This window comes from Oncorhynchus nerka, linkage group LG18 (genome assembly GCF_034236695.1).
Source record: "Oncorhynchus nerka isolate Pitt River linkage group LG18, Oner_Uvic_2.0, whole genome shotgun sequence".
Classification (NCBI taxonomy): Eukaryota; Metazoa; Chordata; class Actinopteri; order Salmoniformes; family Salmonidae; genus Oncorhynchus; species Oncorhynchus nerka.
In genome coordinates this window covers 62,630,741-62,651,979 of record NC_088413.1, presented here as the reverse complement: position 1 = coordinate 62,651,979, position 21,239 = coordinate 62,630,741, and the positions used below count along the sequence as shown (strand labels likewise).

The window sequence follows — 21,239 nt, the reverse complement described above, 5'->3', positions numbered from 1 at the left end:
CCCGTCTTCCCGGAGAGCTACAGTTTTAGGAAGAGGGCAGCAAAAAAAAACTCTTCTTGTATGTCTACGACAAAGCCAAACCTAGATGGGAGTTCCTCTGGTCCCCACATGTGAAGCACAGAGTCAATCTCACAGAGTGTGTGAATACAGCTGGAAAATTCCCCAGAGCTCTGGCTAATTGAAAGCTTATCGTCTTCTCTTTGTATTTTCTGAGCCGTGGGGGAGTGGTGTGGAAGGACACTGGCTCTGTGATGAGACTAAAGGAAATGGATGGTAATGTTTAAGACAGCACAGATCTGTCATACACTGTGAAGTGGAGCTCAGGTTCTCTGTGTGAGAATCCAACCGGTGTGAGATCTGTCAGCGGGGATTCTGAGTGTGTGTGTGTAGAGATGCTTTGAGTGTTCTGAGTTAATTGAATGCAGTGTGTCTCGTGCCTGCGTGTGTGCGTCCTGAGGCTTTGTTGCCTTGCCAAGACTGACCCCACAGAAGGCCCGATGCTGAGACTCATGAAGGAGAGAATAGAAGAGGAGAAGAAAGGAGATGAGAGGGTAGGTGGGCAGGAGAGGAAAGAGGTAAAAAGGAATAGAGAGAAAGTAGCATAGGATGGAGGGAGAAAGGAAAGAGGGAGTGAGGGAAGCAACGAACCTTTTCATGGAATCTCAACAGGTGGGATTAGTTTAAGAGTGAGGGATTGTGGGTATTGTATTTCAGGTTAACCACAGAACTTATTTGATATCAGACCACCCTACGAGAGAGAGATATCAAGTGTTTAATCCTGTGGGCAGACCTCAAATGAGCTAAATAGATGCCATCAGCAATGCATCAATTAACACCCAATATTACAGTAGAAAACAACGCTGACATTCCTCATTTTTGCTCTTTTGTTTTTTAACAAGTGACAACTTGCTGATGTGTTTTGCGCGGAGGATGCCAGGGTGGTATCGGATTCCTGGGACGTGCTCTATTTATGCCTTGGGTACAGCCGTGTTGACAGATGTGGCGTTTTGCGAGGCACTGAGAAGTGTGGGTAATTTGCCATTGAGTGGCATACTGATGGGAGACTGGGGGATAATGAAGAGGGAAGGCTTGGGTAACCACCACTTAGAGAGAGAGAGAGATATATAGAGAGATATATAGAGATTAAAGGGACATGGTATACAGTCTATGGTATTTACGGCTCTGAGCCTAAGAGAGTATTGGATGAGAATGGAATTTGCTGGAACGGAATAAATTGGAATGGAGTGGGTTTGATTGAACATTTGTTCCCTTATACTGTACCCATTAGTCTGCTGAGGTGATCCTGTTTGTATTTCTAGAGGTGAATTATAGCATGTGCCTACTTGTTTACATTCTTCACTTTCAATACCTTCCCTCTTGCTAATCATAGAGGTATTTACAATTGAGACTTTTCAATATTGAATGTCAGATTTGCAGTTAATGCCTAAACTTAACACTTAAAAATGTGACATTTGGTGCAAAAGGTTTCATGTTCAAATCTAGCAATAGAAAGTTGTTTTTGAGATTTTTGTTTTAAGCCTATCCCAAACCTTAACACTTAAGTTAACCATTAGGAGATAATGCCTAACCTTAAGATTTAGTAGTTAATGCCTAACCCTAACTGTAACATCTGCTTCCAACACTCTCAAACATGTAGATCCCCTGAACGCAGCTCACTCTCCACATCCCAATCACCTGAATTCTGATCAACCTGTTCACACACCTGTATGTCATTATCACACACTATTTAGTTCAGTTCTTTTCACCCCATCATTGTGAGGTATTGTTTGTTTTGTGACATATGTGTAGTTGGAGCGCTGGTTTCCACTGTAATTTAATCCTCCTGTGTATGATAGTTTTTGCCTGCCTCACTAACTTTGCCTATTCCCTGTCTGTACTTTAGCCTATTGGATTTCCTGTTATAAACCTATTGCCTGACCTCCTGGACGACGTAACTAGCCTTTTCAGAGCCTGTACTGTTACCTTTTTGGACCCCCTGTATATGACCTTCTGCCTGCCCCTGGACCCAGCTACCTGCCTCCTCCTGTGGTCTTTTACAATTAAACACCTGCTGCGCCCTGCGCTTGAAACCAGCTCTCTGTCTCCCCTCATGTTCATTACACTAACCTTTAAAAATTCAGAGCTAATGCCTAGACTTAACCTTAAACACTTTGAAATTTGACGTTTGGAACAACTTAGAAATGTGGCGTTTGAGAAACTATTCTGATGTGAGACTGTGAGAGCTTTTTGTGAAGGATGTGGGTGGAAATGATTTTGAGACCCGTAATATATAGCTCAATGGATCTATTATGCTATAGAGTATTATTACTTGTGTTGACATAGCCTAGATTTTCTCCTCATTAAGGGGAACTGATATACATGTATAATTTTGTCATATTATAATTGGAATACAAACGATCCTGAGAAAAATCTGAAATTGATGTTTTTTTAATTAAAATGATTAAAAACTACATTATCTGCACACTTTACAAGCACTTAATACAGAGTCTTTAAGGATATTACATGGATGGAAATTAAATTAACATAGCTTCAGACATACATGCTTTGAGCAAAATGAATTAACATTATGGTAAAACAAAATGAAGAGGGTGTTTAAAAGAAACATTAAAGAAAACAAAAGCTTTGTGCTTTTCTATCCAACATAAAATAAAATGTAATTGTACAATTTAACCTCCCTGTTTTGCAAATGCCTCATGATATACACACCTCTTTCTTAAGAGTTATGGACATTTTATCAACAGATAATGGAAACCAACCGAGACATTTTGTGTAAAACAACAAATTCAAACCCTCAATGTAACAATATTACAGGCCTTTCTTTGGTTTTGATATAACCATATGATATCAGGTACATCTTTGATTTCTCGTAGCTGCATGAATTTTGCCCAATCTAAAGTTAGGCCTTCAAACCCAAAGGGATGGATAGGAACACAGTGATTATAAGAACATGCTCTTCTTTCCCTCTACTCCCCAAGAGTTAGGAATGCATCTTTATAGAATTGATTGTCTTAAACAAAAATAAGGCATAAGGTAGTAGATTTGTCAATAGAGTTAGCTTAACTTTTTTTCTGAGCTACAAATGCTAGCAATATTTTTTGTTTTTTAATGTATGCGCTCAAAGATTGGGGGTCGCTAAACCAACCCTAATTGGTATAATATCTGCTCTTAAGAAGCCACAACAACTCTCCTCCTCCTTTTCACCAAAACACCTCCATTTCTTAACATGGCACACCTGACACAATTAATTAAGTGGCTCAGCACAGCTCATACAAAAAAAGATGCTCTGTCCTGACATCTGAATCCTGTGCAGTGCCCTGAGCTACAGGCACTAATGATCAATAAATGACAGAAAACACGGTCAGAAAGGCTTCAAAGGACTCACAGCTCATGCAGAACAAAGGGACCTGTGCACAACAAGGGCTTGTTTTTAGTTAGGATTGCCCTTGGTGTTGGTAAGAGGATCCCACTTTGAACCCCCTCTTATCTTCATCCCTACTCTCTGTGTCCCCCTGGGGTGGGAAAGGCCATTGGGACTGTGAGAATGTGCACAATCACACCTGTAGCACAGAAAGCACAGGTGTGTGTGTGTGTGTGTGTGTGTGTGTTTACATGTGAAAATCAGCCCACTCCATCTCTACTGTTTAGTTAGCCACTTCAGACATGCCAATGTGGTTTGAGATTAAGCCAATCATAGTCTGAGGTTTCAGTGATAAACAAAGAAACAAGATCTGCATAGCCACATAATGTGGGTTGTGTGTTTTAAGTATTTATTTTCTTCTTTAAAAGAGTGGAAAAATGTGAACTCAAGGAGGCTGGGGGTTGGTGATTGGGCGACTGTTTAAGAGGGGATCTTAAATAAAGTGATTGTTGGATTTAATGTTGGGATCTGTGCTTCTAATGGTTGAATATCATGAATGTTTTTAGTGCATCGAAGCTACATTGAAATACAAAATAATAACATTAAAAGTTTAGTTTTTTTCATAATTTAGAAGAAATATATTACACAAATTCAAATTTTATATTAAACAACAAATAAACAAAATATTTATAAAAAAAGATAAGGTAGAGAGAAATGCTAAATGTTTTTGGGCATAAGTGAACATTTTCTCAAATTTGGCTCAAATAAATATAAAAAAAGTCAACTGTATTATCTAGTTCAGACATACTACACTAGAACAGTTTGCAGACACAATGAAGAAATATATAGGCCTACCATAAGTAAAAATAAAGATAACAGTCCAAGAAACTAAAAAGACAGGAATCCATAAAATTCCTGCTTCAAAAAACCTCTTCTCTGCTAAAGTCCTGGACAGTCCTCAGAATATCAGCTATTGTTCTGCTACATAGATGACCAATACATTAACGACTTTACAGGGGAGTTTCACTCAAATACATAATGTTGTTCATTTTGAATAAGCATTGCTTACTGTACCTCCAAGGACTGATCCATCCTAGTATAGATAATAAATGCAATTTTCAAGCAATGCATAACTACTTTGAGACGATGGATTGTTCTTGATGATCTTTCATGGACTGATGGATGAATCTCCAAACCGCTCACAAAATAAAAGCTTCAGGATCAATTGACATGTATACATTAGCAATACAGCCACAAGTCATCTAGGGCAGTTTCTGAGTCACGTGAAGCAAACATCCTGTTTGACTTCTGTTTTCACATAACAGTCAAAGGCCGTTGAGGCAGTACAGTCACTGTTCTGGATGTTTAGCTCGTAACGCCAAGAAAGGTATCCCTTATCTGAGGGATAAGGATAGTTTTGGTCTCGTTGGCGGATGAGCCACAATAGCACTTGCATTTTTACCGTTCATCAGCTGCATAGAATGAATGGATGTGAAAGTTTTGCCTTTTCATAGTCTATGGTATGCATGTTGTACCTGTTTTTCAGAAGAACCTGATACAGTATATTACTATGGCTTATTTGTTCTAACACCATAACATCTATTTGCAGTTATTTTGCAGTTCTTACTCATCAATTGAAAAGAATGAGATTTGTATGGCTTTCAGAGTCTCAGAGAATAGTCCCTGTCACAGTGCAGGGTGTACCCATGGCCTTCATAAAGGCCACCTCTGGCCATGGCATTCTGACAGACATTGAATGTCTTTGGTCAACTAGGAAAAGGGTACGAAGCGAGTGCGGGATAAAGAAAAGACAAACATGCAACATTTATTTTTTGGGGAAGGATTAATCTTTTTTTGTTTCATATAACTTCTTGACTTTTGCTTTCTCTCTCTCTTCTCTGTCCTACATTTCCTCTAGTTGTCTAACAGTCAGTAGGGCCTCCAGACAGATTCATCCATGCGTCCAGACCCGCTCATGGTCGTAGGGGAGTTGCTGTGGCTTCCATCCGCCTCCACCCCCTCGCTCTGGTTGCTCAGGCCCTGGATTATCAGGCTGTTGCCAACTCCAGAGGCTGAGGCCCCCGAGCAGGGCAGCAGGCGGCTGGGGGAGCGCTCACCCCCGGTCCCTCCCGGGCCCACCATGGAGAACTGGTAGGAGCCGGATCCGGTGCCGTAGTACAGGTGGTAGGGGGAGGAGTTGGACTGGAAGTGGCTTCCCTGGTTCTGGTTGCCTGGGTAGGGCGGGGGCAGGTAGGTGTGGTAGCGGGAGGAGGCAGACATTCCCGTCACACTGAGGCCTCCGATGCCCGTGCTGGAGGGGTTGGCTGAGTAGGTGAAGGCTCCTGGGTAGTGCATACGTGGGTCTGAGAAACGGGGGTCAGTCAGCGGGGACAGAGAGGGGAAGGAGGTCCTCTGGGGGAAGAGATCAGCGGTGGGACCTGAGAGAGGGAAAGAGAAACAACACATTTGGTTTAGAGACTCCTGGTGCACATAGATGTCATACATGACCCGCCCATGAAAATGTTTCAGAGTCAAAGTGAGATAGGGAGAGTCACGTCCCCAACTGACAGTGTAGATCTACAACCCTGCAAACACTATCTAGTTAGAAGTAATGAACTGACAGTAACAGTTCAGTAACAGTCATGAAGCTGTGACAGCACATCAGCAAATAGATCTGTGAAGTTATGAGAGAGTCCTCAACCTCAGAATACTCCCAGTCCTCCTACACAACCATTCCAGCTAAACCAGAGGAACCTACAGTAACATCATTCTCTGTTATTTAGAATAATTAAAAGGGGCTAACACTGAGAGCTTGTTGTGCATTGTGGGCTGTTGTGTAATTCTACATAAATCACACTGAAGAGAGGGAACATGAAACTACAGAGATAACCGTCACATTCAGACACAAATAGGGGGAGGGAGGGAGGGAGAGAGCAGCCTGGTCTCATAGACTAGATGTTACATAGTATATGTAAATCCAAGACACTCAAATGAGTGTAATATGTTACGTTTGGTATGGTTGCATAAGACAGAAGATTACTTAAGTCAAAAACGAAAGGAGGGTGATTGGTCGGGCTGGATGCGTAAGCGTATAACGCGAACATCTAGCAACCCATAGGTTGCATGTTCGAATCTCGTCATGGACAACTTTAGCTAATTAGCAACTTTGCAACTACTTACTACTTTTTAGCTACTTTGCAACTACTTAGCATGTTAGCTAACCCTTGCCCTAACATTAACCATTGAACCTAACTCCTAACTTTAACGCTTTAACCTAACTTCTAACTCTAATCTTAACTCTAACCTTAACCCTAGCTAATGTTAGCCACCTAGCTAATGTTAGCATTAGCCACCTAACTAAAACTAGCCACAACAAATTGGAATTCATATCATATCATACGTATTGCTAATTCGTAATATATTGTATGAATTGTAATTCTTAACATATTATACGAATTGCAATTTATAACATATCATACTAAATGGAGGATGGACATCCAGAAATGAATACATACCAGGGGTTGGAACTGGTTCAGGAAACCGAAAAGCATAAAATAACAAAGATTTTCAAGTAACAGAAACAGAACCTGGAACAAAACTGATCCATACTGTTCCAGAAGAGAACAGTTATTTTAAAAGCATGGGAAACGGTTAATAATGTTCTTTTAAGTTCCAGTTTCTTTTTCTAGTTCCACAACAAAGCACAAAAAAGTGCCTATGCATTGTTTTCACTCTGTCACTCAGAAATTTGTTCCAGTGTCTGTCTGCAAGCTAAAAATATTTGCCTGTGTGTGTGCGTGTTTAGGCTACTTCTCCTCCCCCCTCCGAAGCATAGGCTTTTTTAATTAGCTAGAAAATAATGGATTAACTCTTTCAATGCTAGTTAAGGATACTACAGGCCTAGTTATCACGTTTCAAGTTGGATTTATTAACTACAAAAAGGTTAGATGTGTTTTTAATTCTGCTACCGCTCTACACACACACAACTTGTTAGCTAGCTAGCTCAAAGGACATTCAAAGTACCTCCATAGAAACCACTCCTCCTAGGTATAATTATGTGGACCTAATTCAGATAATGCATGTCATAACAAGATGCCCAGTGCTTCAAGCCTCCTCCTCAACTCTCTCTCGCTCTCTCCCCACACGCAAAATTTCAGTTGCATGTTGTGCCATAGGCTACACTGTCCATCACGCATGTAAACAACTAGCCTACTCTATCCGTACTGATTGGTGAAGTAATTCAATGAGCTAAATGTAAAAAAAAGGTTGATTTCACAGGTTCAAAAAGAAACAGAAAGATGCGATATAAACCGGGAACTTTTTTGGGGGTTCGAACCGGTTCAGAACTTTATTTAGCTGGTTGGAACAGTGGAACGAAACAAAAACAAATTGTCACTCTGTTCAGAATGCAATGATTGGAAAATTATGTAGGTTCCAACCTATGATATGGAATTTACGTACAGAATAATATGAAATAATATACAGAATAATATGAAATGCTCTCGGATTTACGTACAGAATAATATGAAATGCTCTGAGACCAAGTTGGTGAAAAAGAGTGGTAGAGAGAGAGCAAGAGAAAGAGAGAGAGTCAGAGAGAGAATGTGTGTGTTCTATGTATTTGTGTATTTTGTAAAAGTAACCAAACCGGATCAATGTCACAGACCAGTCAGTGCTAAACTATCCTGAAGTGTAGTCGCATAGGTAACACAGTACACAAAAGCCAGCTGTTTTGAGTCAAATTTCCCAGCCACGCATTCCCTAATTTATTCAACTGACAGAGGAAATTCAGATCATGCTCAAGTGTTTGACGCTGCAGTTTTCCTCGCTGGGATTTGGAGCAGCTCCTGTCACCAGTTTATTTCCTTAAGCACAACACCATACTGCCCCACAAAAACCAAGGCATGACTGCAGGGTTAGGCTGATCTGGCAGTTCTTTCCAAACACAACATGAGCTGTGTGTGTATATGTGTCTCAGTCTTCTCATTCATCTGCTGCCACCTACTGTACTGTAGTATCTGGGTTTGATAGGCGCATACAAGGACAGATGAGGACATGACTGCACACACCATGCACTTAATGTATGCACCTAGGCCTCCAGCTAGTCTACCTGTTGAATCAGACATAGTTAACCCATAAAGGACCCACTGGGCACAGATGTCAGTCAAACGTCTAGTTTTTATTTACAGTTGTGAAATCAACAAAAAATGTCGCCATGTCATTGGATTTAGGTTCAAAGTTTTTAAAAAAAAAAAAATATATTTTTTATTTCACCTTTATTTAACCAGGTAGGCTAGTTGAGAACAAGTTCTCATTTGCAACTGCGACCTGGCCAAGATAAAGCATAGCAGTGTGAACAGACAACACAGAGTTACACATGGAGTAAACAATTAACAAGTCAATAACACAGTAGAAAAAAAGGGGCAGTCTATATACAATGTGTGCAAAAGGCATGAGGAGGTAGGCGAATAATTACAATTTTGCAGATTAACACTGGAGTGATAAATGATCAGATGGTCATGTACAGGTAGAGATATTGGTGTGCAAAAGAGCAGAAAAGTAAATAAATAAAAACAGTATAAAAACAGTATGGGAATGAGGTAGGTGAAAATGGGTGGGCTATTTACCAATAGACTATGTACAGCTGCAGCGATCGGTTAGCTGCTCAGATCGGTTAGCTGCTCGGTTAGCTGCTGATGTTTGAAGTTGGTGAGGGAGATAAAAGTCTCCAATTTCAGCAATTTTTGCAGTTCGTTCCAGTCACAGGCAGCAGAGTACTGGAACGAAAGGTGGCCAAATGAGGTGTTGGCTTTAGGGATGATCAGTGAGATACACCTGCTGGAGCGCATGCTACGGATGGGTGTTGCCATCGTGACCAGTGAACTGAGATAAGGCGGAGCTTTACCTAGCATGGACTTGTAGATGACCTGGAGCCAGTGGGTCTGGCGACGAATATGTAGCGAGGGCCAGCCGACTAGAACATACAAGTCGCAGTGGTGGGTGGTATAAGGTGCTTTAGTGACAAAAAGGATGGCACTGTGATAGACTGCATCCAGTTTGCTGAGTAGAGTGTTGGAAGCCATTTTGTAGAGGACATCGCCGAAGTCGAGGATCGGTAGGATAGTCAGTTTTACTAGGGTAAGCTTGGCGGCGTGAGTGAAGGAGGCTTTGTTGCGGAATAGAAAGCCGACTCTTGATTTGATTTTCGATTGGAGATGTTTGATATGAGTCTGGAAGGAAAGTTTGCAGTCTAGCCAGACACCTAGGTACTTATAGATGTCCACATATTCAAGGTCAGAACCATCCAGGGTGGTGATGCTAGTCGGGCATGCGGGTGCAGGCAGCGATCGGTTGAAAAGCATGCATTTGGTTTTACTAGCGTTTAAGAGCAGTTGGAGGCCACGGAAGGAGTGCTGTATGGCATTGAAGCTCGTTTGGAGGTTAGATAGCACAGTGTCCAATGACAGGCCGAAAGTATATAGAATGGTGTCGTCTGCGTAGAGGTGGATCAGGGAATCGCCCGCAGCAAGAGCAACATCATTGATATATACAGAGAAAAGAGTCGGCCCGAGAATTGAACCCTGTGGCACCCCCATAGAGACTGTCAGAGGACCGGACAGAATGCCCTCCGATTTGACACACTGAACTCTGTCTGCAAAGTAATTGGTGAACCAGGCAAGGCAGTCATCCGAAAAACCGAGGCTACTGAGTCTGCCGATAAGAATATGGTGATTGACAGAGTCGAAAGCCTTGGCAAGGTCGATGAAGACGGCTGCACAGTACTGTCTTTTATCGATGGCGGTTATGATATCGTTTAGTACCTTGAGTGTCGCTGAGGTGCACCCGTGACCGGCTCGGAAACCAGATTGCACAGCGGAGAAGGTACGGTGGGATTCGAGATGGTCAGTGACCTGTTTGTTGACTTGGCTTTCGAAGACCTTAGATAGGCAGGGCAGGATGGATATAGGTCTATAACAGTTTGGGTCCAGGGTGTCTCCCCCTTTGAAGAGGGGGATGACTGCGGCAGCTTTCCAATCCTTGGGGATCTGAGACGATATGAAAGAGAGGTTGAACAGGCTGGTAATAGGGGTTGCGACAATGGCGGCGGATAGTTTCAGAAATAGAGGGTCCAGATTGTCAAGCCCAGCTGATTTGTACGGGTCCAGGTTTTGCAGCTCTTCCAGAACATCTGCTATCTGGATTTGGGTAAAGGAGAACCTGGAGAGGCTTGGGCGAGGAGCTGCGGGGGGGCGGAGCTGTAGGCCGAGGTTGGAGTAGCCAGGCGGAAGGCATGGCCAGCCGTTGAGAAATGCTTATTGAAGTTTTCGATAATCATGGATTTATCGGTGGAGACCGTGTTACCTAGCCTCAGTGCAGTGGGCAGCTGGGAGGAGGTGCTCTTGTTCTCCATGGACTTCACAGTGTCCCAGAACTTTTTGGAGTTGGAGCTACAGGATGCAAACTTCTGCCTGAAGAAGCTGGCCTTAGCTTTCCTGACTGACTGCGTGTATTGGTTCCTGACTTCCCTGAACAGTTGCATATCACGGGGACTATTCGATGCTATTGCAGTCCGCCACAGGATGTTTTTGTGCTGGTCGAGGGCTGTCAGGTCTGGAGTGAACCAAACCAGACCAAATATGAAATTCCCTTATGTTGATGACTTTTTGCAAATCCACATCACATAGATTTTGGGGGGTTGAAATGCTGTGGAAACAACATTGACTCAACCAGTTTATGCCCAGTGGGGCTCCACTTACAATTACCAATATTGACAATAGTGACAGCATCAGCTGATTAATGTGACAGACAAACATTTGATTCGTTTTTTCTTCTTCTTCATTCTGTGTGATGTAGGCTTCCGTAAACCAATAAACGGCAGTTTAATATCGCTCTCTTGATCAGTTTAATTTCTCTTTGGCAGGCAGTCAAGAATGAAGGTTTGCTCAGGGTGCGGCAGTCAATCACCTATTGGAGGCCAATGGGAGTAGGCCAACGGGAGCCATAGAACACCTGATAACTGTCACTCATCTCTGAGTACTGTCTGACTGGTTTGTTGTTACTGTAGCCAGGGTTTTGGAATAAGAAATATGTTTTATAATCAGAATTCTGAGACTTTTATTATAGTGTCACCATTTAGACTTTATGTCAGGGACTTTTATTCTGACAATACCTTTCCCCATGCTCACCTGCGCGGGGGATTCACCTGAGTCAATTATGTGCTACAGCTACTATTCGAATTAAACTACATAGAAAGGAACGTCATTGTAACTCGATTCTTTAGCAATGGGCCTTCACAGAAAGTGATAGATAATTAAGTCAATAAATTAGGGTTACATTACTACCTAAAACAGTTATAGTTGGCCAAGATTTTACAAGACGGGCGCAATTTGCATTGTAGCCTAATAGCATCCTGCCAAAGCTGTGTTTCATTAGGTAGGCCAACTGTCGTTACTGTAAACTGCAAGGATTGAAAAATATGATCGTTTGCCTATACTTTTTATAATCTTAAATTTGTCATGCAGCAATTAATAATGAACCCCACGGAAACCAGACACGTGGCCTTCGGTTACCGAGGCGTGCAACATGCAGGTGTGCCAGTTATTGTGAAGTGGCGTAAGTCTCCCCATCTTGCTATCTTGCAATTGCACACGGTTTAGTGCAGTGGAGGCTGCTGAGGGGAGGACGGCTCATAATAATGGCTTTCATCAAGCAAATGGAACGGCATCAAACCATATGTTTGATGTAGCTGATACCATTCCACTAATTCCGCTCCAGCCATTAGCACAAGCCCTTCCTCCCCAATTAAGGTGCCACCAACCTCCTGTAGTTTAGTGGCATACATTTTATCTAGATGACCTGTACGTAGGCTAATGGGCTGCATAATGTTCTGTCTGTTTGTAGCTGATTTTTTGTACATAAGCAGTAGTGGCATATTGATACTGGGTAAGGTGGGAATGTAGGTATGCAATGTATGCTCTAGAATTTGTTTGACTTTGACTTCCTTGTCCTGAGCTTCAGTGGCTTAAAAGAGACATTGTGAATACAACAGGTGTGACGTAGTTACTTGCCACACACACACACACACACACACACACACACACACACACACACACACACACACACACACACACACACACACACACAGTCTGATTCCACTTGATTTGGTGTTGATGGGTTCAGTGTAAAATGTGGATTTGGATGTCATAGAAAATACACAGTACAAGTCAAAAGTTTGGACAAACCAACTCATTTGAAAATAGTACAAATAAAGAAAAACCCTTGAATGAGTAGGTTTGTCCCAACTTTTGACTGGTACTGTATATACAGGGTTGGAGTCATTAAAACTTGTTTTTCAACCACTCCACAAATGTATTTTTAACAAACTATAGTTTTGGCAAGTTGGTTAGAACATCTACTTTGTGCATGACACAAGTCATTTTTCCAACAATTGTTTACAGACAGATTATTTTAATTTATAATTCACTGTATCTCAATTCCAGTGGGTCAGAAGTTTACATACACGAAGTTGACTGAGCCTTTAAACAGCTTGGAAAATTCCAGAAAATGATGTCATGGCTTTAGAAGCTTCTGATAGGCTAGTTGACATCATTTGAGTCAATTGGAGGTGTACCTGTGGATGTATTTCAAGGCCTACCTTCAAACCCAGTGACTCTTTGCTTGACATCATGGGAAAATCAAAAGAAATCAGCCAAGACCTCAGAAAAATAATTGTTGACCTCCACAAGTCTGGTTCTTCTTTGGGAGCAATTTCCAAATGCCTGAAGGTACCATGTTAAGTAAGCTGTACAAACAATAGTACGCAAGTATAAACACCATGGGAACACGCAGCCTCATACTGCTGAAAGGAGACGCGTTCTGTCTCCTAGAGATGAACGTACTTTGGTGTCGAAAAGTGCAAATCAATCCCAGAACAACAGCCAAGGCCCTTGTGAAGATGCTGGAGGAAACAGGTACAAAAGTATCTATATCCACAGTAAAATGAGTCCTATATCGACATAACCTGAAAGGCCACTCAGCAAGAAGAAGCCACTGCTCCAAAACTGCCATAACAAAGCCAGGCTATGGTTTGCAACTGCACATGAGGACAAATATTGTACTTGTTGGAGAAATGTCCTCTGGTCTGATGAAACAAACATAGAACTGTTTGGCCATAATGACCATCGTTATGTTTGGAGGAAAAAGGGGGAGGCTTGTAAGCCGAAGAACATCATCCCAACCGTGAAGCACGGGGGTGGCAGCATCATGTTGTGGGGGTGCTTGCTGCAGGAGGGACTGGTGCACTTCACAAAATAGATGGCATCATAAGGAGGGGAAATTATGTGGATATATTGAAGCAACATCTCAAGACATCAGAGGAAGTTCTGTGTGAAGTTAAAGCTTGGTCGCAAATGGTCTTCCAAATGGACAATGACCCAAAGTATACTTTCAAAATTGTGGCAAAATGGCTTAAGGACAACACAGTCAAGGTAATGGAGTGGCCATCACAAAGCCCTGACCTCAATCCTATAGAACATTTGTGGGCAGAACTGAAAAAGCGTGTGCGAGCAAGGAGGCCTACAAACCTGACTTAGTTACACCAGCTCTGTCAGGAGGAATGGGCCAAAATTCACACAACTTATTGTGGGAAGCTTGTGGAAGGCTTCCCGAAACGTTTGACCCAAGTTAAACAATTGAAAGGCAATGCTACCAAATACTAATTGAGAGTATGTAAACTTCTTACCCACTGGTAATGTGATGAAAGAAATAAAAGCTTAAATAAATAATTCTCTCTACTATTATTCTGATATTTCACGTTCTTAAAATAAAGTGGTGATCCTAACTGACCTAAGACAGGGAATTTTTTACAAGGATTAAATGTCAGCAATTGTGAAAAACTGAGTTTAAATGTATTTGGCTAAGGTGTATGTAAACATCCGACTTCAACTGTATATATAGTGCATTCGGAAAGTATTCAGACCCCTTCCATTTTTGCAATTTTTTTTAACGTTAAAGCCATATTCTAAAATTGATTAAATTAAAAATGTTCCTCATCAATCTACACACAATACCCCATAATAACAAAGGGAAAATAGAAATACCTTATTAATATATATTTTCAAACCTTTTGAGATTTTCAGACTTGAAATTGAGCTCAGGTGCATCCTGTTTCCATTGATCATCCTTGAGATGTTTCTAAAATACAACTTTAATGGAGTCCACCTGTGGTAAATTCAATGGACATGATTCAATGGACATGATGTGGAAAGGCACACACATGTGGTCATAAGGTCCTGCAGTTGACAGTGCATGTCAGAGCAAAAACAAAGCCATGAGTTCGAAGGAATTTTCCGTAGAGCTCTGAGACAGGATTGTGTCGAGGAAGGGTACCAAAACATTTCTGCAGCATTGAAGGTCCCCAAGAACACAGTGGCCTCCATCTTTCTTAAATGGAAGAATTTTGGAACCATCAAGACTCTTCCTAGAGCTGGCCGCCCGGCCAAACTGAGCAATCGGGGGAGAAGGGCCTTGGTCAGGGAGATGACCAAGAACCCGATGGTCACTCTGACGGAGCTCCAGAGTTCCTCTGTGGAGATGGGAGAACCTTCCAGGAGGACAACCATCTCTGCAGCACTTTAGCCAATTATGCCTTTATGGTAGAGTGGCCAGACAGAAGACACCCATCAGTAAAAGGCACATGACAGCCCGCTTGGAGTTTGCCAAAAGGCATCTAAAGACTCTGAGACCATGAGAAGCAAGATTCTCTGGTCTGATGAAACCAAGATTGAACTCTTTGGCCAGAATGCCAAGGATCACATCTGGAGGCAGCAAGCCTACGGTAAAGAATGGTGGTGGCAGCATGATGTTGTGGAGATGTTTTTCTGCAGCAGGGACTGGGAGATTAGTCAGGATCGAGGGAAAGATGAACGGAGGAAAGTTCCAGAGCACTCAGGAACTCAGACTGGGGCAAAGGTTAACCTTCCAACAGGACACCAACCCTAAGCACACAGCCAAGACAATGCAGGAGTGGCTTCGAGACAAGTCTCTGAATTTCCTTGAGTGGCCCAGCCAGAGCCCGGACTTGAACCTGATTGAACACCTCTGGAGAGACAGCGACATTTCCCATCCAACCTGACAGAGCTTGAGAGGATGTGCAGAGAAGAATACAGGTATGCCTAGATTGTAGTGTCATACCCAAGAAGACTTGAGGCTGTAATCGGTGCTTCAGCAAAGTACTGAGTAAATGGTCTGAATACTTATGGAAATGTGATATTTCTGTTTTTTATTTTTAGTACATTTGCAAAAAATGATAAAAACCTGTTTCTGCTTTGTCATTATGGGGTATTGTGTGAAGATTGATTTGGGGGAAAAAACAATTGAATCAATTTTAGAATAACGCTGTAACGTAACAAAATGTGGAAAAAGTCAAGGGGTCTGAAAACCTTCCGAATGCACTGTAAATAAAATATATTTTGAATATATCTTCCTTTATCATTTCCCCTAACCCCACCACCCTCCCCTAATTGGAGTAAACTAATAGACAACAACACTTAGGCTTCTACTTCCAGCTTACACATACTATACACATTTTACTGACACAGTATATTTTACAATAGTTCTCTTTTGTTTTTGTTTTAGTCCCATCCTTCAGCTACCTTCAACCTCTCCCAAGACATTCTGTATTTGTGAAACAGCAAGCGCTTGCACGCCACAGCCCTGAGGGGGTAGGATGCTGAACTTGCGTGCCACAGTCTTGTTGAAATGTCTTTCCCCTACGTCTGGAGAACTGGGTATATTTTCAGCAACAAAAAAAACATGTTCCTTTGTAATTTCCACGGCTTCTGCTTCATTTTTTACAGGGACACGTTTATTTTCTGCAGTTGAAATTCTCTTATTTTCCGGATAAGGGGGGTGCATGAGGAGGGTTAGGGGTCTGTTTCTTTTTCCAGAGTCTAGCAGGCCCCGGAGTCGGGCCCCATATCTGATTTCACGCAAGGAAAATCCAAACCTTCAGCTGCTGTCGATTCGGGAGAAGTGGAGTCAGCCCCCCCTGTCTCTCTCTCTCTGTCTCTTCCTGCTGAATATATGCTTTAGGGTAGAGCTGGGATTTGTGGCACGGGGACTTGATGGCTCTGGTGGTTGTGGCCCACCCCACACATGATCTCTATTTAATTGTCACCAGTTGAATCGTGTTGACTAAATTGTGGCGGGGACAGGCTCCTGTATTTCGTCAAGGGAAACTCAACTGGACACTTATCAAAACACCTTAATGGGGTTGTGTTGTGTCACAACCTTGGCGGTCGGCCAGCCAGAGAGCACCCACCACAACCGTTCCCCTCTCAGCAGTTCAGCGGCTCCCCCTAGAGGAGAGGGTTAGATAAACAACGCCATACTCACAAACATAACCACAGTTTTGCAATCTTCTTTTTCTATTCACCCTGTTTGCTACCCTAATCCACACACAGCCCTCTCCTCCTCTCTCTGCCAGCTAGGTATAGACCTAGGCCCTAGGCTCTGCCGCAGGACTGGGGAGGAGGAGTGGTGGATCTATGGCACAGGGTCCTGACGGGGCCTAGCTGGTAGCAGGGGCCCACCCCACACATGATCTCCATTAGGCTCAGCTGAAACGTGTTGTTTGCAGGGACATGAGAGGGGATGAACCCCAGAGGGCTGGCTGGCAAGGCCCACCGTCTGTGATGTTCCCACTCTAAAAGTGGTGGCTTGGAATCAAGTTTTTTTTAAGAGAACACAGTGTTCTAGCGCGTTCCTCCCTTTCCCTCACTCCCTTGCTTGTGTGCGTGCTCCCATATTGAGTTCTGCCACACAGCAGGGCGGGGGAAACCTCTCTCTCTCTCTCTCTCTCTCTCTCTCTCTCTCTCTCTCTCTCTCGCTGTCACACTCTCTCTCTCTGAGGTCCACTAGTCCACAGTCAAGCGTGTAACCCAGATACGGAGGGAGGTTTGCCTCATTTGCTTATGGGAGAAACTGATTTTGGTTGTTAACATAAGGGCGAGCAGAGCCCGCCAGCGAGGTGTGTGTGGAGGGGTGAAGGGATGCAAATCCAGGTGCTCACCTGTGAAATGTTTACTCTGAATGCAAACGTCGACAAATAGCACCCAGGGAATGGTGTCTCAGGCAAATGAGCGGAGAGGTGGGAAAGAGAGGGAGAAAACCTCAGATCAGGCTGGCCCAGAGAGAGATAGATGGAGAGATAGATCTCTTCTCCTTTCATCTCCCCCCTCAGACCGCAGCCAGAGACAAGTGACTGTCCCATGCTTCCCAGACCATCACTGATTTGAGATGTGATGAGAGTTTTTATAGTTTTTATTTTTGACCAAATGCTACAAGGATGGTCACAGCTGACATCAGTATGGCCAAGCAATACAAAGCCAGGCAAATAATGTTGGTCCACAAGCCAAAGAATAGGAGACACAAATGAACACAAATGAGCTGTAGATGTTTGTATAAGCGCTTAGGCCTTGGGGTCAGAGCTTCGCATCTGATGCAAATAGAATAACACGTCAACAACCCCAAAGACCTATCCATGGTAGCCACTGTAACATGTGAGCCAAGCAAGTTTTGCATGGTCCTATTTATCACCAGCAACACGATCAAGGCATTAGGGAGTTTGTGATGATAAAACACAGAGATTTTCCTAATGTATCAACGAACCAGATATGATTTAGGAGTTTGGATAACTAAATTACCTGGATGGGTTCTATTAATATTTGTTATTGCTAAAGAGTTTGCAAGCTCTGGCCAGGTGGCATGTACACTCCTATGTATTATTTATTGTCGTACTCATTTATTTCTATTTCAGTCTCTTTGGAATTGGGTTGGAATTTCATGATTATACATTGGGACCTCAACCTCAATAACAATAGTCTCCATCAAACGTCAATTCTACTTTTCACACCTTAGTGAATATCTTGCTCTGAAATGAATATCTGGCAAGGGAATTTGCCAATCTATACATTCCATCTCCTCATTCTAAATCAGGGGAAAATGATGAAACTGTTGTTTTTGGAAATCACTGACAGTCACACCTAAAATACTGTTTTACCCCAGGGGTTTCCTCATCAAACGTATTGAAAACTTCCAGCAAGCCCAACTGATCAGTCCTACAGAAGGGTGTGTGAGTACAAGGAGCATCTAGGAGTAACATGGAAGGGTGTGTGAGCAGATGACTCAGCAGGTCTGGTGCGGTGGTTTCTGGGAAGAGGACGGGTGGGTGGCTGAGTGGCTGTAAGGCAGGAGAAGAAGAGTGCCAAAACACCATGATGGAGGGAAGCAGGGAGGGAGGGAGAGGGGAGCGACGGGGTGTTCTGGAATGTTCTGGGATCTAGAGCCCTGAGGGCAAACCGAAACACATTCCCAAAAATGTCACAACGAGTGGAACACCCATTGCCATACCCATAGTTCGAGCTTTTCCAATATCTCTATATTCATTGCACTGTGTCAGAAAAATGTTTGATTAACTATTGATGTACAATTATGACGCAGAATTTCTCAATTTGTGTCCTTAGCTCCTCTTGAAGAGGTTATATTGTGTGAATTGTCTTGGGTGATATGTATATGTAGTCCAAGACTGGTAATTATGGTAATCTCTTATTGCTCGCCACACCTCTTATTCTGTGCCATGATTGGGCCTGGCATGTTATGATTGAGCCTCAGAAACCAACAAACAACACTTGCAAACATCTTGCCATACTGGCCTGCGCACACACGCAAAAATTTGGGGTCATCTAAGGAGAGAAGAATGTTTGTTTACTTCCTACTGTTGAGAGAGAGAGAGAGAGAGAGAGAGAGAGAGAGAGAGAGAGAGAGAGAGAGAGAGAGAGAGAGAGAGAGAGAGAGAGAGAGAGAGAGAGAGAGAGAGAGAGAGAGAGCATTATAAAATAATGGAGAGAAAGCACAAGTGAGAAGAAAGACGATTCAGATGAGTTTAGGAGGATAGTTTAGGAGGATAGGACCCAGGGCAGAGTATATATTATATCTCTCTTACTTGACCATCTGAGGTCGTCCTCCACTTTGCATGTCTTCAGAGCTGGTGGGTCAATCTGGTCAGACCACAGGGCTGCAATGAACACAGATATTATGTGTTAATTAAGGAGAATTTAGACATGACACTAGCCTGCTAATACTGTAGCCTGGGCAGGTACTGAATCTGTGCGGTATGACAAAAACCTCATAGCTTGAGTGTTTCTAATTCTGGTGCACAGTACAAGTACAAGGTATTTAGAGATAATTGTTTCAGGTTATGATTCTGTAGTTATGTGCACTTAATGAGTTTGAGTGAGGGGAGTGTAGCTAATCTCCCATCTCCTCAATGCCCTAAAAAAGCCTGCAACATGTTTGGGGAACTGTCTACCTGTGACAGGTCTGTCTGTGCTGACTGAGCAGAGAGGAGGGCAGAGGGGGAGCTCTCACTGGAGTGAGACTGGAGAGAGGGCCTGGGAAAGCAGGGCTGATGGGTTGTTGGAGCTAACAAGAATATTTTGGTCTCTCAAGGGGCTGGTGAGCAGAGGTGTGAGGCCTTTGTTGGCCTGTCCAGTCAGCCTGTCAGGGAGAGAAGAATCCCTACTGGCGCAGCGCGTGGGACCCTGGTTCACACTCAACGGCCACACCGCAGGAGGCTGACAATTTGACATGCAAATAGTGTCTGTTTGCTCTCGGTCTGAGATGGGGCAGTTGTTACAAGCCAACCTGCACGAACCATGGACCTCAAACACCCATGCTTGTACACACACACATGCACAAACATTCTCATACAAACCCTAGTACACATACAGATTCATAGAGACACTGTCATATATCTCCTGTTATTATATTTGTATGACAGTTTTATCTATTAATGTACAATTATGAAAGAGAATGTGTCAAATGTTGTCCTTAGCTGTTCTTGAAGATGTTATATAGTGTGAATTGTCTCAGGTGATGTGTATATGTAGTCCAAGCCTCCTCAATTATCCCCTCTCTGTATATTTCATGCCTCTTGTCTCAGACAGTTAATCATGGCCATCTTATATTGCTCGCCACGCCTCTCATACTGTGCCACACACACACACACACGCACAAACATTCTCATAAACACTAGTACACATACAGATTCATAGGCATACATATTTGCATGGCAGTTTTCCATTAACATACAGTAACTAAGGCCTGGAGAGTACTCTGGTCATGTCCCTGGCCCTCATCCTGCTACAGTAACACTACGCTACAGTATGAAGTGAGGAACAACATCCTAACCGCTATATTAGCAGTGGTGATCCTGACCTTGAGAGGGGCCAGGAACAGGGAGAGGAGGTGGAGGGGAGGGGTTGTTCACCTATGCCCACACTGGGCCCAGGCTGGCTGGGGCTGAGGTGTGTAGAAGCTCTCTCACCCTCTGAGCTACTCTACTTCCTCTCCAAAGGCCCAGATCAGCACTCAGCCACTGAGAGGTTCCGAGCTTCGCCCCACAATGGGAAATTCTTACACATAAATGGGGTTATTCAGAAAGGCTTCGAAGCAGCTGGTGCAATTCGCTCAAGAAAATAAACATTTTTTACAAATATTTTGATTGGCCTGTGGACAACGTCAATACCAGCGGCACAGATTACCCCTGTTAATAAGAGGCTCGGCCCCCGGGCGGGGCCAGAGATTAGGGGGTAAGGGGTAGGTGCAGGATTGGTAGGAGACAACGGCTGCGTCACAAATATTAACGTTTTTGGGGCGGCGCCACTGATGGCTGGGAGGACACAAATAAACACACAATCTGCATTTGAAGTGCAGTTGGAGATGAAAGGGCGTCTGCTGAGACATTTCGAACCAAGATGGCGTTCTTCCTCGTGACTCCGGATCCGGCAGCGCCTCAGAG

At 43.2% G+C, this 21,239-nt stretch overlaps 1 protein-coding gene across 3 annotated transcripts in view; it reads right to left on the bottom strand.

The window, feature by feature from the left end:
• Positions 1–2,432: 2,432 nt before the first annotated feature.
• Positions 2,433–21,239, bottom strand: part of LOC115146302 (runt-related transcription factor 3-like) — a 91,040-nt gene continuing 72,233 nt past the window's right edge. For 2 of the 3 annotated variants that reach the window (XM_029688300.2, XM_029688301.2), the window contains exons 7-8: positions 19,383–19,454; positions 2,433–5,817 (exon numbers count right to left, since the gene is read on the bottom strand). In XM_029688300.2, coding sequence (XP_029544160.1) covers positions 5,309–5,817; positions 19,383–19,454 — 581 coding nt within the window. In that variant the 3' untranslated portion in view covers positions 2,433–5,308. The remainder of the gene's footprint in view (positions 5,818–19,382; positions 19,455–21,239) is intronic. The other variant, XM_029688302.2, reaches the window with a different exon arrangement.